The following is an 18,591-nucleotide window of genomic DNA, read 5'->3' as shown; positions in this document are numbered from 1 at the left end:
TAGAGCCAGCGCAAGAGGAAAATTTATTGGGAAAGAGAAATCCATAAGTTCAAGTTATGAACCGTCTGGTTTGCGTAGGTCCGGTGAGGTTCCGTAGTACTCGTTGTTTCGTAATTACCGCCCAAGCGCAAAACGCTCCCCCCCCCCCCCCCCCCCAAAAAAAAAAAAAAAAAAAAAAAAAAGTGGGAGGTACGTTCATTGCAGATGCATTGGTAGAACCGGTAAGATAAGGGACTTCAATGTCGAACGTATTCAAGGTGGACCATGGGCACCGATTCTGCAGGCTTCATTCGCCGTGAACAAAATGTCCCCGAAACACGCGGCTGCAGCTTGCAGTCGAGAAGTTACTTTGAGTTAAATTCACAGATTATTGCAGCCGAACGCCTCGATCGAGTGAAAACCGGTGAAGCAGAAACATGCCACAGTCTCAATGTTGTTGCCCTACAGCATGGGCTGAGCGCACCGTTGCGCAAGCGCTTTTTTTTTTTTTAACTATCGACAGCACATTGCCGTCCAAAGGATTCATTTACTGTAGACGACATCACCAGTAATCTTGCGCGCCAAAATTAGCGGAACTGCTCGAGAAATAGCCAGAATACTAACCACCGGAGGCTTCGGTACTTGCCCGGGGAGGGGAGCCTTCATGTCCCTATCGAGTATAGTCCCCACACCGAACTTGCTCCCAACAGTACGGATTCGAGAAATTGATCGTCGACATGTTGGCTTTCGACGAATCGGCCTAGACCCTTCATTCCTTTACAGTACCTACTTTGAAACTAAACATTTGAGAGAAATCTCTCTGGTTGGGGAATACAATAATTAAAATATGGCAACCAACCAATTCCTAAACATGTAGGCGATGTCCACGCTTGGATTACTCATGCCCCGTCCAAAAGATCGCCCTCCGAAAGAAAAAACGCAGGGCGTGGTTTATAAGATCCCTTGTGCAGATTGTCCAGCCACTTACATCGGCGAGACAAAGAATTTTAATGAAAGCATACGCCAACACAAAAACGACGTTCGCAAGCTCGACCACGAGCGCAGTGCCGTCGCCGAGCACTGCGAAGTCAAAGACCACCAGATTGACTTCGACAACACCAGCATTATCGACGCAGAGACTAACAACCGACATAGGCTTTTCATCGAGTCCTGGCATATTCAAACGACGCCAGGCAACATAAATAGGCGCCTTGGTGCTTTACCAACAGTGTATGTGAACGGGCTTCGCCATATTCATGAAAGAAGAAGATCGAGAAATGTGCCACATCCCTGAGAGAAGAAAAAGAAGATCGAAAAACGTCGCTCCTCAACGGCCACAGTCGCCCCTGACGAAGAACCGAGTCGGTTCGAAACGTAGGGCTCCTACATGTTTAGGAATTGGTTGGTTGCCATTTTTTAATTATAGTACCTACTTTGAGACATGCATTTTTTAACTCCAGCGTTTTCGGCTAAAACCGAATAAAACCGGTAATGGTACGCCGAATTATTTTTTACAAATTCGGTTTGAACTGAAAAAGGTCATTATTTTCTAAGGCGTACGGAGGGGTGGGTGCGGAGGATGTGACTTATTAATGACCGTATGACCACTTCCTTTCGCAGCTTTCAGCTTGTCTCCGAGATCAGTTCAACCTTCAACAAAAGCTCCGGAGGTGCAGGGGTCTTCAGGACGAAATCTAGGTTTTTCACCTGAGTTTTGTGTGCCGAATTCTTTGTTCAAAAAGGAGAGTTTTTTGGTGAACTGAACAATGAAAATCAAGGGCATCCGTAAATGCCGCACATTTTATAACACCCCTAGCTTCCGTCTACTGGAGGAGGGCATAAACACGATTGTTTTATTGTCGTTTCTGTGGTCGGCGCGAATTTACCACATCTGCCAGTCGTGAAAATTGGGGAAAACGCACTGAGTATGATGCTTGCAAATATCTGCATTTTGATATTTGCCTCTCCGACCGAAGTGGTAGTGAAGCTCATGTTCGTCTTTTATACAAATACGAGCATACGACGATAATGTCAAATCACGACAGGGCGCAAGCGCGTCTTGCAGAACAGGCCACGTCGGCTGCCACAGACAGCAACAAGTAACAAAACCAATACATAGTTTATTTACTATACATTTTAAAGAAACGCTTTTAAATATTAAATTATCGCCAGTGTACTGATTTTTGTCAATAAACCGAAAAGAACTGAGAAGTTTATGAGTCTACAAATATTCACCGCAATAGACCGAAATCTTCTGTTTGGAATAAAAACAGAAAAAAGTCCGCCGAATTTCGAAATAATAGAAATCGAAGACCCCGAACCCTAGCTATATCATCAATATCCTGTTTTGACACTGAGCGTTTTGGTCGCGGTGCTGTTTTGACGCTGTTCTCTTTTGTCGCTGTGCCGTTTTGACGCTGTGCTGTTTTGTCGCGTGCTATTTTGACGCGTGCTGTTTTGACCGTGCTTTTTTTTCGCGTGATGTTTTGTCGTGTGCTGTTCTGTCATGATGCCGTCACGAGTACCCCAGCGCTCGGTGCTCGGTCCTTTTTTTGTGTGTGTTTGAAAATGATCTGCGTGTAGATAAGCCCAGGATTCAGTGCCGTTTTTTCGCCGACGACTGTGTTTTGTTTGCCAAAGTGTCATGCACTTTCGATCAGTTATGTTTGGGCAGTAGCCTGCCATCTGTGTTTCCTTGGTGTCAAGCATGGCAGATGGATTTGAACGTATAAAAATGCGTGCAAATGAGAGAAACACTAAAGAAGTCTCCGATTTTGTTTTGCTATTCTATGAACTCAGTACCGTTAGGAAATGTCCCTTCTTATAAATATTTGGGCATTACCATCACATCTACTTTAAGCTGGTCTGTTCACTTAGAGAACATTATCGAAAAAGCGTCTCGTAAACTGTGGAGTCTTCGAAGGACTATACGACATCGTACCCCGGAAACTAAGCTTGTTGCGTACACTACTTTGATTCGTCCATTATTGGAATATACTGAAATTTTATGGGATCCGTATCCACAGTCATTGATTGACAAACTTGAGGGAGTGCCAAAAAAGGCACTGCGATTTATATATAATGCATACGGCATGCATACGTCTGTGTCATCTCTTTATGTGTTATCCAGATTAACCCAGTTATCGACGCGCAGAAAAGTGAAGTGTCTGATTTTTTTTGTATAAATTAATACACGATAAGATTGGATTGAAATTCGAAGATTATCTTGTGTACAATCTCAGTCGAGTCCCACGGCATAAGCATGACAATCTTCGAGAGTTTCAATGTAGAAAGACATTTTTTTTAACTACTCTTTTTTTCCGAGAACTGTCCGAGACTGGAATGGCCTGCCTCACAACATTACAGGCAGTGCCACCTTCGACTCATTTGTCAGCACCTTAGATGGTGTTTTAAATCAATTCGACTAATCATTTGCCAAGTGTTACCTCTGTTTATTGGGAAGCGTTTGTACTATATGCCTTTTACTTTTTCTCAACTATGTTTTTTGAAGCCATGTATAACTAGAGCTATGCTGTTGATATATCACATATGTGCTCACATGCCGTGGCCCGCAAAAGTAGGGCGGCATTATTATTCAAATAAATAAAAAAAAATCTCTAATGTATAGCAACACATGCTTTACCATAACACGACACAAAACCTCACAGTTATGTCTTAAGTTAAGGTGACTGATGGCTGATGATCGAGAAATAGTTCGAAAATCAAAACAGGTTAATCAAGCAATAGTCATTCGCTTTGCTTGTACTCAAGCTTGAGAGAGAAAATATGACGAATACTCCGATTAATTTCACTAGCGCACCAATAAGCGAGGCATACTGTCCAGCTCCGTGGGCGCCTGTCGCAGTTTGTGTTTTTGACGCTTCTGGATTGTGACGTAATGCACAGCAGGACTTGGATTAATGAGGAGGCAAATGGTCTTGCACAACTTCCTCGCAATATGTAACTGCGTTCCGTTACAACTCACTTGATCCGTCCAAGGTAACTAAACAAGATTTCCAGGTTTTTACAAAACTCGTGTGAACAAAGAATTAATTCACAGGAATCACGTGGTCATACGACATGGTCAAGTGACCATGTAGCGAGAGCACTCATTCGTGAGACCTTTCGGCCGTGACGTTAAAACGTTTATCAGAATCATATCCCGAGAGTAAAAAAAAAAAAACGAATTATCGTTCAGAGAAAACTTCTAGAATACGAGGTTCAAACGCGTAGGAGCCTCCAAGCAGCTCTGGGTGTTGCATAGATAGGTATCAGGTTTAAAAGCGCAAACAGACAGGGACAATAGAAAATAACACAAACGACATGGACAAGGTGCTACTCTCAACTGATTTATTGCAAGACCGTTCAACACTTTTATAGACAACTCATCCACCGTTTACATTTCAAACAACGCCAACAGCCAATAAAAATACCTTACAGACACCCCTCGAGATAGGTCACTTCTTTATCGAGTAGGCTAACAGATGGCGCACTGATGCACTTGTCATCCTTCTTTTAATAAAAAAAGCCTCTATAACCTCCCGCTCTGTTTTTTCTTTCGCTTTTTTCAAGAACGTTGTTGACTCCAAAATCGGCTAGCAACCTCAACGCTTGCAATGCTCCGACAGATGACCCTCCAAGTTGTTGCGTACAGATAGCTTGTGCTCTCTTGCCCTGTCATTGAAACAGCGTCCTGTTTGTCCTATACGCACTTTCCCGCAACTAAGCGGTAGTTCATAGATGACGTTAGTGACGCAGTCAGTATATTGGCTTGCATGCTTCTTGGAGCACAGAACTTTCTTTTTTCTGGTCATCATCGGACACATCTTAGCCAGTTTGCAGGGCGCAGAAAAAACAATGTTAACATTGTATCTGTCGGCAATCTTTTTTATGTTGTGTGAAACTTTGTGCAAGTATGGGATGACATGCACTCATTTTTTTGTCTTTTTTTGTGATACTGCCATTCTGTCGGTTCCTTTGTTTGATTTTTTTAAGCAGGCTTTCACACACACTAGAAATCCGCCATGAAGGGGACCCTGCATTGCGTAGCCTTTTAATCTGTATATCAAAGCTAGTCGACATTTGGTGATTACAACTTTTTGCAAATCCTGCCTGGAGGGAGGTTATAGCGATTCCCCTCTTAATGAGCTTAGGCTGAGCTCTGTCAAACGACACTAGGCTTTTCTTTGACCGCGGTTTATACATCCAACAAAAATGGTCTCCAGAAAAATTTATCATAAGATCTAAGAATTGGATGCGCTTGTCATCTGGCATCTCCCAAGTGAACTTCAGACCTCCTGATGCCTCTGTGAAAGCTCTAACAACTTTCACAACAACTTCATCCAAATTAGTATCAGTATTTAAAATTACAAGGAAATCGTCAACATACTAAAACGCTTTTACTATATGTAATTGCTCAAGACCTTCAGAGATCCGCTTGTCCAACGATTCTGCGGCCAAAGAAAAGCCTAGTGTCGTTTGACGGAGCTCAGTCTAAGCTCATTAAGAGGGGAATCGCTATAACCTGCCTCCAGGCAACATTTGCAAAAGTTGTAATCACCAAATGTCGACTAGCTTTGATATACAGATTAAAAGGCTACGCAATGCAGGGTCCCCTTCAGGGCTGATTTCTAGTGTGTTTGAAAGCCTGCTTAAAAAAAATCAAACAAAGGAACCGACAGAATGGCAGTATCACAAAAAAAGACAAAAAAATGAGTGCATGTCATCCCATACTTGCACAAAGTTTCACACAACATAAAAAAGATTGCCGACAGATACAATGTTAACATGGTTTTTTGTGCGCCCTGCTAACTGGTTAAGATGTGTCCGATGATGAGTAGAAAAAAGAAAGTTCTGTGCGCCAAGAAGCATGCAAGCCAATATACTGACTGCGTCACTAACGTCATCTATGAACTACCACTTAGTTGCGGGAAAGTGTATATAGGACAAACAGGACGCTGCTTCAATGACAGGGCAAGAGAGTGCAAGCTATCTGTACGCAACAACTTGGAGGGTCATCTGTCGGAGCATTGCAAGCGTTGTGGCTGCGAGCTGATTTTGGAGTCAACAACGTTCTTGAAAAAAGCGAAAGAAAAAACAGAGCGGGAGGTTATAGAGGCTTTTTTTTATTAAAAGAAGAATGACAAGTGCATCAGTGCGCCATCTGTTAGCCTACTCGATAAAGAAGTGACCTATCTCGAGGGGTGTCTGTAAGGTATTTTTATTGGCTCTTGGCGTTGTTTGAAATGTAAACGGTGGATGAGTTGTTCATAAAAGCGTTGAACGGTCTTGCAATAAATCAGTTGAGAGTAGCGCCTTGTCCCTGTCGTTTGTGTTATTTTCTATTTGTCCCTGTCTGTTTGCCCTTTTAAACCTTACACCTACCACGGACCAACTAGCCCAAACCAAAGTTTTAACGTTGCATAGAGCATGCGAAGTACAACGCCAAAAGCTGCTTGGTTGACCCAAAGAGCCGGGTCCCCCTTCTCTAAAAACACTCTTAGTTAAGCGGTATTCACACGAGGAAGAAATCCCCGTGATTTCTCCTCGGCGTGCGAATCACGCGAAGAGAACTTCAGGCTTTTGCGATGAGACACTGTTACGTCAGCTATGCGACAGACGGAGGGAAGGAAGGAAGCTTCGGCGGCACAAACAGTCCTGGCTGGGCGGCGGATCAGCCTGTTCTCAATATTATTTTGCCGTTAAACTCTTTGGTGTCAAATGTAGAGCTCTCTAAATAAATTGTCCCGCGGTAGTGTCAAGTGTGGAAACCGCTCAGCTGGACTGCAAAAGCCGACATTCCTCCACCCTGACAGCTCGTCGGAGTGAACGATGCAGCTGAACGCCGACGTTGAACGACAAGGCGAAGATTTGGAGGACCTAAAACGTTGGAAGCGGGGGGGGGGGGGGGGGGGGGGGGGGGGGGACTGATCTAAAAAAATGACATTAGAAAGTTTCTGGATAGGGGGATTTGACGCTTCGGAGCGCCCCGCGAGGAGCATGGGAGACCCTGAGCCCTGAATGCAGAGAGATTAGTCAATGGGTGACGCGGGCAGAGCCTGGGCGTGCACCAGGCGCAGTAAGAGGGCTTCGCATGTTCTTTTGGCCAACGAGAAGCCGAAAAGAACTTCCTAGCCGTGTTAGCAAGAAACAGTTTTAATCTTTTTAATAAGCGCTTAAGAGTTAAACACAGTAACCCTCCATCGTTGAAAATAGAGTGCACGTGATGTGCCGATCATGATCATGCAGAACGATGTAAGAAACGAATGTGCCAGTCGAACACTGTGTTGCTCGGACAGGGCGTGACCGCTCGGACAGAAGATTCCCGGCCCTTGGCGCCTGGCGCTCGGAATATGCCGATCGTTCCGCTCGTCGCGCTCTTCCACCGTGATTTTGGATGACCATGATAGAAACATCACGTGCACCACATTTTCAATCACCTAGTGTTACTCCGACGCACTTGTAAGGTTTGTTTCTCGCGAATACCGCCAGGGTATTATTTCCGGCTCCTGGATGGCCATATTCGACTTGGTGAAGACGCCCTGGAACACGCCCAGCCCACTTTCGGCCAATTGTGCATCCTCATTTGTCGTCTACACTTCACAATGAATGGCCAAAATCTGTACATATACGGCTCCGGAGAGATCCAAAAAGTTGGGGCGGGCTGTCCTAAAACTTTTTTATGTTAATCGTCAGCATTCGCAAAAAGAAACAAGGTCGTTACTTCGTTAGTAAAAGGTAACACGTTCCGCACAAATCTGGCAGCGACAACGTAATTTTCAGCCCACCTCTGCAGAAGTAGAAGCTCTTGCAGCCGGCCCCGTAGTCGGCGTACACGCCGTCCGACTGTCCCCCGCACTCCCCGACCAGGGAAGGACCCAGGCTCCGATGGGGGTCCAAGCAGCGGACCTTGGCAGCGGCGTCGCAGTGGCCGCTCTCGGGGTCGAAAGCCTGACCCGGACCGCACCAGAACGCGTGCGCTCGACCGCCCTGGCACGCCCTGCAAAGGCATAGATGGCTCTTACGTTCCGTTCTCATTACAGTAGGGTAACCACACGTACTCGTTTGACAGCAACAGCCCCGTTCTAGAGGTGCGTGTTTTCTTTGCCGTCCCTTCACTTTGTTTTATTGAAACCTCAGCTCCCGTTTTGGTGGGATTAATACATAGTTGTGAAGAATACCGAAATAATTTCCCTTCTTACGTTATACTCTATAAAAAAAATAGGACATACTATAGAAGTTTTACGTCCCACAGACATAAATTTCGAGCTTCTTCTGTCGGTACATCTGCCAATACATTTTTTCCCAAGTAGACGTGTGCACGGAAGGAATGCTTCAATTTGTAGCATTCTTTCCCCAGTGTTTAAAAATGGAAAAGAAGGGAGGTACTTATCTTTGGAATAAGAAATCAGGAAAGTTTTTTTTTTGTTTGTGTTTATGTCGAACTGAATAGTAGCAGAGTGTACTTTCTGCTTTCCTTGCCCTTCATTCATTCCCCCATTGAGACGTCCATTTTGGACCGGGACAACCCCGCTCTAGATTTTCTTTTTTTCTTTTCTGCCGTTCAATCACATTGTATCAATAACCAATCGTGTGCCGTTTTCGTGTGAACAATGCATAGTTTCGAAGAAGACCGAAATAATTCTCACTCGTTGCTTAAGTAATTCCATAAAAATAAGCATACAATAAAATGTTTGCCTCCCATTGTGAGCATTTTTGAGATTTTGTAACTACATCCGCCAATATTTTTTTGTTTTCTTCACATGGACGTGTGTGTTGTATGGGTGACACAATAAGCGGGCAACAGCTAGCGCGCGCTCGTGCGTCTCGCGCCACTGTTCCGGGGCGCCATTCCTATCTGAGCCAGCGCACCGTTTGCACCACCCGCTGCTATCCTGCCGCTCCCTCACGCCCGTGACTATGTGTCGTACTCCGGTAGTCCTGCAATAAAGATGTGCCAGCGAAGAACCCCATCGGCCTGTTACTCCAGATACCACACAGTGGCGACGAGGACACGGATTTCGCTGCTACAACGGGATGCAGAGACCGTCGGACGACTCAGCAACTGAGGGCCTTTCAACTGATGTTCCAGTATCTGGCATCTTGAATCAAGGACCAGAGGACCGGAAGGCAGTCACGATGGCCTTATTCGGGCAAGTCGAACCTTTTGATGACACGAAGTGTGATTGGTTATCCTACGAGGAAAGGTTGCGAGCCTTTTTGAGAGCAAACGGGGTAGCGGACGCAAACCGAGTTGACGTGGTCATAAGCCTCATAGGAGCTGACACGTATAAGTTGCTCAAGACTCTAGTAGCGCCTAAGGACCCGGCATTGAAGAGTTTTGAAGATGTGCTGGCCGTTTTGCGAAACCACTTGTCGCCGAGGCCGTCGGTCATCGCAGAAAGGGCAACGTTCCATAAGAGAGAACAACAGGAAGGGGAATCGGTCGGAAAATATGTCGCCGAGCTCAAAAGAATGACACAGACGTGCAATTTTGGAAGTAACCTGGAAGAAACCCTCAGAGACAGATTCGTCAGCGGTCTGAGTCGTGTTGACATTCAGAGAGTTTTGTTTGCCGAAGATGAGAGCCTGACATTCAAGAAAGCTGTGGAAAAAGCGTTAACTATTGAAAGAGCCACCATGAATGTGCAGGCGTGTCATAATAAGGCGGACAACGACCAACTCGAACTGCAGAAACTGACGGCGGTGAAACCGAAAGCGGTAGTGGGGGCTCAGGACAAATGTTTCCGTTGTGGGTCCCCTAAGCACATTGCCTCGTCATGCCCGCACCGTAACGCTATTTGTTATCGCTGCAACCGTGAGGGTCACTTCCAACGTTTCTGTAAAGCATCACTGGCCAATACACCAGGCAGAGCAAATCAGTTCAGAAACTTCTCCGCTGAGGAAGAAAAGAGTGAAGCGATATACGGGCTTCAAGACAGAAACATGAATGCGCCGTTCTACTACACGCTCAAGGTCGGGAACGCTCCTCTTCAGATGGAACTAGACACCGGTGCTGCCGTGTCTATCATTTCGAAACGCCAGTTCCAATCGTTGTTTCCTCGCACAGAGCTGTCTCCGGCGTCACTAATACTGCGCACGTACACCGGCGAGCGTGTCAAGCCAAAAGGAGTGGCGACGGTGGACGTAGAGTACCGAGACTTCAAAGGAAAACTTCCGCTTCACGTACTGGGAGAAGATGGGCCACCTTTGATTGGCAGAGACTGGGTCTACAAGCTCAAGTTTGACTTGGGATCGCTAAACGCGGTCAGCGTTGATGTAAAAGCGTCTCTCCAAGACATCCTAATACGCTACCAGGATGTGTTCAAGGACGAGCTCGGATGCATGCGAGGGGAAGAGGCTCGGCTAAGCTTAAGGGAAGGTGCGAGTCCAAAGTTTCTGAAAGCTAGAAGTATGCCGTTCGCCCTGAAGCCAGCTGTAGAAGAAGTGCTAAAGAGACTGGAGGTGACAGGTGTCATTGAAGCGGTGGCCCATAGTGACTACGCTACACCAGTTGTCCCGGTTTTGAAGAAGGATGGGTCTGTACGCCTTTGCGGGGACTACAAAACAACGGTAAACCCTTGCCTGGACGTGGAGCAGTACCCGTTGCCAAGGTTGGAAGATATTCTAGCAACGGTAGCTGGGGCGACTGTTTTCTCGAAAATAGACTTAAGTCGTGCATACCAGCAAGTTCCGGTCCACCCTGAGTCACAACCCTATCTGACAATCAACACGCACAAGGGTTTCTTCCGCGTCAAGCGTTTGGCGTTTGGGATCGCTTCAGCTCCAGCACTGTTTCAAAAGATAATGGACAGCTTGCTGGCGGGAATTCAAGGAGTAACCTGCTATCTCGACGATATCCTGGTAACAGGGAAGACCGCCGGGGATCACCTGAAGAATTTGGAGCAAGTCCTAAAGAAACTGAGTGACAAGGGCGTCCGAGTCAAGAGAGAAAAGTGTGAGTTCTTGAAGGCAAGTTTGAAGTTCCTGGGGCACCAAGTCGGCGAGCAAGGGGTAGCTGTGTTGGCAGAAAATGTGCAAGCGATCCTCGATGCACCTCAACCGCAAGACTCAAAACAGTTACGGTCGTTTTTGGGAATGGTGACATTCTACGGAAAGTTCCTCCCAGACCTCTCGACCACAATAGCACCGCTGAACGAGCTACTAAGAAAAGATGTCGTCTGGACCTGGAGCAAGCGCTGTCAAGACGCTTTTAACATGGTGAAGAGGCTTCTGGTTGACGCACCTGTCCTGGCACACTACGACCCCAAGCCAGACCTTCAGGTGTCATGTGATGCCTCGGCATACGGTCTCGGAGCCGTCCTGTCCAGGGTGTACTCCAACGGCGACACACGGCCAATCGCGTTTGCGTCGAGAACCTTGACATCGAGTGAAAAGAACTACAGCCAACTAGAAAAGGAGGCACTGGCTATTGTGTTTGGCGTGAAGAAATTTCACATCTACTTGTTTGGACGATCCTTCGTGTTGGTCACTGATCACGAACCGTTGCAAACCATTCTTGGTCCAAAGACGGGAATTCCGAGCATTGCTGCCGCACGTCTGCAGAGATGGGCTATTACCCTTTCCGCCTATCAGTACCGATTGGTTTACCGACCGGGTCGACTCAACGTGGAGGCGGACTGCTTGTCACGACTTCCAGTTCCTGGGTTTCAGGATGAAGACTACGAGAATGACGTCGCGGCGTTTCTCAGTCTCCGCCTGCAGTCTTTTCCGGTAAGCAGCCAAGAGATCGCACAATTTACAGCAAAAGATAAAGAGCTCTGTCAAGTGGCAAGATTCCTTGCCGGTGCGTGGCCCGCAAAAGTAGAAGATTGTCTGAAGCGTTACTCTGCAAGAAGAAGCGAGCTGACGTGGCACCAGAATTGCCTTTTGTGGGGAATGAGGGTTGTGATCCCGAAGGGACTGCGCGAACGCGTACTGGACGAGCTGCATGAAGGGCATCCTGGAATCGTAAGGATGAAAGAACTGGCACGCAGCTATGTATGGTGGCCGGAGGTCGATGCGGATATTGAATATCGCGTCAGGTCGTGTGATACCTGCCAACAGCAGCAGAGTCTTCCAGGTCCAGCCCCGCTGCATCCGTGGTCCTGGCCAACTCGTCCGTGGCAAAGGCTGCACTTGGATTTTGCGGGACCTTTCCAGGGCCGTCATTTTCTGGTGATCGTCGACTCCCACTCCAAGTGGTCCGAGGTTTTTGTGATGAACAGCACATCGGCCGAAGCAACTATTGAAAAGCTGAGGGAGCTGTTTAGTCATTTCGGTCTGCCAGATGTTGTTGTCAGTGACAATGGCCCCCAATTTTGTTCCCAAGAATTTCAGATTTTCTTGCGAGAGAACGGTGTGAGGCACGTCAGGACCGCCCCCTACCATCCATCAAGTAATGGGCTGGCTGAGCGTTTCATCCGCACCCTGAAGGAGGCCTTACGAAAAGAGATGCCGGGCCGGCCTCTGTCCCGTCGACTAGCAAGTTTCTTGTTAGCTTACAGAAACACACCGCACGCCACAACCCTTCAGAGTCCTGCGGAGTTGCTGCTTGGGCGGCGGCTCACTACCCGTCTCGACAGACTGCGACCCTCTGCAGAGGAAACTGTTCACCGCAAGCAGGACGTGCTACAGGTGAAGCACAGTGGCAAACACCGACACTTCGTGCCGGGTGATAAGGTGTACGTCAAGAACTTCCGGCCGGGTGAGAGGTGGTTGCACGGAGTCGTCATGGCTAGATCCGGACCGGTCTCCTACAGGCTTCGCGTGACCACACCGCGGGGGACCTTCGTGTGGCGGCGACACCAAGACCACCTGCGGTTGCGGGAGAGCTCTACCCCAGAGGAGGAGGAAGGTGGTTTGCTGATACCGAGTGTCCTGCCATCATCGCCAACCCCAGGGCAAGGGGGACTCGTGAACGAGCTGCCTCCAGTTGGGTCACCGGTGGCAGAGGGACAAGACATGGGATCAACTCCAGTCTCCGGTCGTTCCCCAGCCCAGCCGCAAGAAATTCAGCGCCGGTATCCCGAACGGCAACGGCGTGCGCCTAATAGGTTTTCGCCTTGAGAAGGAAGAGAAAAAGACGAGGACTTTGTGTTTTTCAGAACTGTAATTATTTTGTATTTAGTATGTCTGTACTTTGTACTTTCCAGAACTTCAATTATTCTCGTGTTTTGTTAAATTGTCATATCGTGTTACTTTGTGAGTATTGCACTGGAACGCCGTCGAATGGTATTACTGTGCTGAACTAAGTGTGGGGGAGTGTTGTATGGGTGACACAATAAGCGGGCAACAGCTAGCGCGCGCTCGTGCGTCTCGCGCCACTGTTCCGGGGCGCCATTCCTATCTGAGCCAGCGCACCGTTTGCACCACCCGCTGCTATCCTGCCGCTCTCTCACGCCCGTGACTATGTGTCGTACTCCGGTAGTCCTGCAATAAAGATGTGCCAGCGAAGAACCCCATCGGCCTGTTACTCCAGATACCCCAGTGTGCACGGAAGGAATGCTTTAATTGGATACATTGTTTCCCATGTGTAAAAATGGGGAAGAAAAACAATTGTCTTCAAAACAACAACCGCCAAAAAATATTTTTTTTATCGAGCAGGATAGGAGCATAATGAACTTTCTACTTCGTGTCGCTTTTATTCATTCCCTCCTCCCTCCTCCTCCCCCCCCCCCCCCCATCCAAATATATCAACCTCCACTTTGAGGAATACCGTCACCCTGAGTCAAAGGCAACTTATTCAGAAAACCACTCCCGAAAATAACATCACACCCAGCCTTGTGCTCGTTACTTGAAGAATGTAATGGATTAATATTACAAATTATCGAGCTTCAAATTTAATGGATCACCGTTACAAATTACTTTCGCTAAAAGTAATGGATTACTTCACTCGTTACGTTACAAATTACTTTCACGTTACTTTTTCCGTGCACTTATCCAGAAAACAATAGAAATAATTTTGATATTTTTCAAAAATGTTCTGCAAAACTACTTTTCATTTGCTCATGCGCTCGTATTGTGGTTGTCGTTAAAAATAAAATTTTGTATTTAACAGGAAGAGTCTAGGTCCACGCCGTTCAGTTCTAAGCTGACAAGGCACTGAAAGCTGCAACCACACCCGCCATCTCTCTAGCTTACGGCCCCCGGAAATGGACCCTGGAAGTGTGCAGACAAAGCTAGCGGTGAACATGCCCTCTAGCAGCGTCTAACTCCACTAAGAGATTCGGAGCTAAAGAAGCGATCTACGAAAGCTCCCTTTTGAATCGGGGGTTTCGCCTGTTATTCAAAAGAAAAGGAAAACTTGGTTCTAACGTTACGATCTATGGCCAAGGCAGAATGCAGCTGTCCAAGCTTACCTTGATGTGTTTCCGTCGAATAAAGTATGTTGTTCTTGCTTATGACTATGTGTTTTTTTCGCAAGGAAAGTATGTACTGAAACTAGATTCCTATTTTCCTTAAAGCCATAAATTTTGAAAATCTCATTCAGAGGTGACCGTGGAGACGACGGACACTTTATGACCGAAAACTCGACCAGTCAGAGGAAAAGTGGTGGTTGCGGGTCATCAATTGTTCATCGGTTCTCACTGTCATGTCAATATTCGTGGAGGTCAGGGGAGAGGAGGGCATAAAGAGCTAAAGAAGCGGTTGCCATCGGTTTAAAAAAAAAAAAAGTATCACCACTTTTAGGCGCGCTCTCTCTCTGTCAGCGCACCTAAGATTGCCTACCACCACCCCCTCCTTTACGTTGACAGTCGACTGTAAAGCGATGAGTGGACTCGACCACCATGCCCAGACAAGTAAACCAAATGAAGTATCGTCCGTACTCTCAAAGACGATGCTCTTAGCCTCGAGCCAGGCGCTTTTCAGCTATGCCTCAAGAGCGTGCTAGAACACATTAGCGCACAACAAATACAAACAGAAGTCGGCCCCTTCGTGCGAGGCCACATCGTCTGTTACGCGAGTTGTGAACCCGCAAATCGAGGCGGTACAGACACGCATTTGACGTCTGTGCAGATGGCGGAAGACGTCGAAGAAGTAGGAAAGGGTGAAACGGAGAAAAAGACAAAAACAAATAAACACGAATGATTTCTCCTGCCCGGGAAAAGAAGAAAAACACGATGGAAGGCGACGGTGAGCCTACTGGGTGTTGTTCTACTTGACCTTTGTCTTTCGTATATTTGTGCATTCCTTGCCCGTTTTTCTAGTGGTTCCAGTGGCCGGTCATAAAAAAATCGTGTTTTCTTTTCGTCTATTCTTTCCTTCCTGATGCTTTCTATTTTGTTGAACTTGCTCTTTTTATGCTGGTGAATGTTCTGCCCCTGTTGCTCCAATTACTATATTATGCTTATAGTTTTAAAAAGTTACAAGTAATTGAAGTAATCCGTTACCAACATTTTGCAACTAAATCACATTACAAATTACTGCGGCAAAAAAGTGACGTGACGATTACAAAATTACTTCAAAAAGTAACGGATTACTTCCCAAGTCGGCTCACACCCAGATGGGCTTTGATGGTGGATTTGCCGCGGTAAATGCAGCAATAAACAGGCAGGAGGACCTTCTCAGAGTGTATAGTAACGGATAGCTTAAGAAACTCTGATCGATTCTCGTAATCCTCGCGCCTCTCGCTTCGTGATTCTTCGTTTAGAATTCCTATTTTCTAATGACGTCGTCTCATTGGCTGCAGAGCGATAATAAGATATGCTCAGCCGAACCCTTCGTTTCGTACCCCGTCATGGACTATATATATCGTAGCCATAGTCACCGACAATTTCGAAGACGCATGGCTCATACTATCTATTCACGCTTTTTGCTTCGTGATGTGGTCCTCTTTGTTCTTATCGGCCAGTGCAGAAGTCTCATTGGCTGTGGAACGAAAATCAATTGCTCGGGACTCGCCACGTCCCACGTTTCTTTAAGTTGCAGGTAGCTGCATAGCACATCGTAATTAATATTTTTCGTATGCCTCCATCCCACTGGCGGTTGAATAGCATTTCTGAGGTGGTTGCGAATGCGGCTGTTGAAAGGAAAACTCAAAAAGTCATTGAAAAAATTTAAAGAAAACGAGTTAGGGGCGAATTTTAGAGTATTTTTATCCCGTGCATTTGAACATCGCGTTCGTATTTTTTCCCGAAGATGTAACTCAACGCGGAGAAAACACAAAAACACCTCCGACCAGTCGTTACGTCACACCCCGATCTTTCGGCCGCCAAGTCCGTGACGCTCGAGAGTACAGTGCGTGTGATTTCAAGCCTGCAAAGTAAGTTGCCTCGCACAGTCGTGACGTCTTTTCCTGACCTTTCCTTTTCTTGTGTAGCCAGAGTGCGCGTGCAAAGCTTGAATAGGCGCTGTGGGTGCACTAGAACGGAGATTCCGAAAACTCTGGACATGACGTCACAATCCGGGAACTTTGAAAAGGATTTTATGCAGCCTCCGCGTACCAAATGGAAAAATAATCTCGATATTCGTGATAGAAGAGGCCAAATGAAGAAGATTAAAGTGTTTGTCCTGAAATGCTGAACCGCTTCAGGTTCCCTTTAAAAACTCAATATAAATTCACGCGCACCTGAATATGAAAATTAGAGAATCCGCTTTACGGTTGCCATTAGAGCGGCAGTGTGAATGCAGAATTGCTAAACTCCTTGCGTATCTGCCGTGGTAACCTCCCAGTGCAGAGCACCACTTGGCCCGGTCCGCCCGTCCTCGCTGCCATGCTGCGGAGAAAACCTTATGGGATTCCCTTTCCTTGACAGAAGGCCGTTTCCCTTCGCTATACACTGACCATGCGGAGGATCAGCTCGTTTTTTATCACGCTCGTTCCGTGGCCTCGGAAGGTCTCACCTGAAAAGCCTGCAGCCCCTCTCGAGATCAGGGTAGACGCCGTCTGGCCGTCCCTCGCAGAAGCGCAGGTCTCGGCTCAGCGATTCCAGCTCGTTCCCTGGTGGATCTAGATGCTGGTCCTAAACAAAACAACAACGCAAAGAAAAAAAAATTAACAAGGAAATATGCAAGTGGTTTTAAAGTCACGGCAACGAAGTAATTGCTATGCGGAGAGCAAGCCGAGCTGCTTCTTGCACAGAAGTTGCGGTGACGTCAGAACAACACCGAGCTTTGATTGGCTTCGACTGAAGGATAGTGGGTAGACCTCATGGCAGCTTGCTTTGAGGTCTACCCACTATCCTGCAATCGGAACCAGTTAGAGCTCGGCGTTCTGATGTCACCACAACCCCCGAAAAGAAGCAGACGAACTTGCGCAATAGACCGATCTCACCAAGCGTTCCACGCATGCGTGACGCCGCCATAACTGTAGTTCGTAGGAGGCAGACGCCAGTTCACTCGACAGCTCATGCTGCTTCGTGGTCTGCTCGCGCAGACCTCCAGCAGGGTTGTCGCGCGTGTAGAAGGACTACAGCTCCCACGATGCATATCGGCAGCGGTGGCGTACTCAAACTAGCTGGTGAGATCGCTCTATTGCCATTGACGTTGCACGGAGGGCAGGGAGTTTCTTTCGAATATCTAGGTTTAAGCGCGTGCCCGTTGTACTCCGCCGTGCAAGTGTAGGTTCAATACTCAAAAAACGTTGACGTAGTATCGAAGGTATGGTATAGACTTTTCCCGCGCTTACAAAATCGCAGTCCAGCGTACGATCTCCACAGTCGACACTGTTATAAATAGGGGGTGTATAGGGGTACACCCCTTGGCTCATATGGAGCACCCCAAAACTAGATTTTGACGTTCAGTCCACTGACGTCGAGCTGGCGATGCCAACTTTTACGAGCGGCTTGATAGCTGTTGGATATAACGTACTAAATAGCTAATATGCGCATGAAAGGCTAGAAAAGAAAAAAAATATCAGGGAGGTTGTGCATCAGCGTTAAAAAAAACATTGATTGTCGTATACTCTAGTCTTTAATGCGTACATTAGCTATTTTAATAAGTTGTATCGATCGACTATCAAGCCGCTCTTGAAAGTTGGTGTCGTCGGTTCAACGTCTGTGGACTGAACGTCGAATTGTTGTTTCGGGGTGCTAAGCATGGGACAAGGGGTACGCCCCTATACACCGCCTATTTCGGAGAGCGACCACGTGCATGTTCGTCGCTTACGAAAGCAAGGAAATCACGCGGCCTACGCATGAACACTCAATATGGCACTGGCCACAAGCTCCTTTCGTGAAAAGGTCTGTATCTGAAGTGGGAATCTCGCGCCGTAGGTGGGACGAGTGAAAGTCGACCTCGGCGTTCTTAACTTGTCAGTAACTATGCGCCCAGAACCTCAGAGAGAGAGGAGGAGATGAGGAGACGAGAGGAGACGTCAGAACGCCAACCTCGGGTTGGAATGATCAAGCGCCGTTCACACTCTTGCGACCGAGTAAGACCATGAGACACTGCAGACCGGTTTTTAAGCTTTTCGCGACTTCTTAGGACCAGATGCGCTGCAGCGGAGCTGGTCCTAAGAGACCGCAAGAGGTTTAAAAGCCGGGCTGGTTTCTCTCGGTCTTAGTCGCAAGAGCGTGAACGGGCCTTTAGAAAGTAGACCTAAAGCTATAGCTGCCTTTGTCTCCTCTGCGGCCTATGAACGCTTTAGACCGCTGAACGCCGGCGTCGGAC

General features: G+C 47.2%; 1 protein-coding gene across 1 annotated transcript in view; it reads right to left on the bottom strand.

The window, feature by feature from the left end:
* Positions 1 to 18,591, bottom strand: part of LOC115325646 — a 107,059-nt gene that overhangs the window by 5,357 nt on the left and 83,111 nt on the right. Inside the window, exons 3-4 of the mRNA XM_040216600.1 lie at positions 16,825 to 16,943; positions 7,767 to 7,978 (exon numbers count right to left, since the gene is read on the bottom strand). Of these exons, the coding sequence (XP_040072534.1) occupies positions 7,767 to 7,978; positions 16,825 to 16,943 (331 nt within the window). The remainder of the gene's footprint in view (positions 1 to 7,766; positions 7,979 to 16,824; positions 16,944 to 18,591) is intronic.

This window comes from Ixodes scapularis, unplaced genomic scaffold, assembly GCF_016920785.2.
Source record: "Ixodes scapularis isolate PalLabHiFi unplaced genomic scaffold, ASM1692078v2 PGA_scaffold44__24_contigs__length_19508400, whole genome shotgun sequence".
NCBI classification, from domain to species: Eukaryota; Metazoa; Arthropoda; class Arachnida; order Ixodida; family Ixodidae; genus Ixodes; species Ixodes scapularis.
This window is presented reverse-complemented; position numbering and strand designations above follow the sequence as displayed.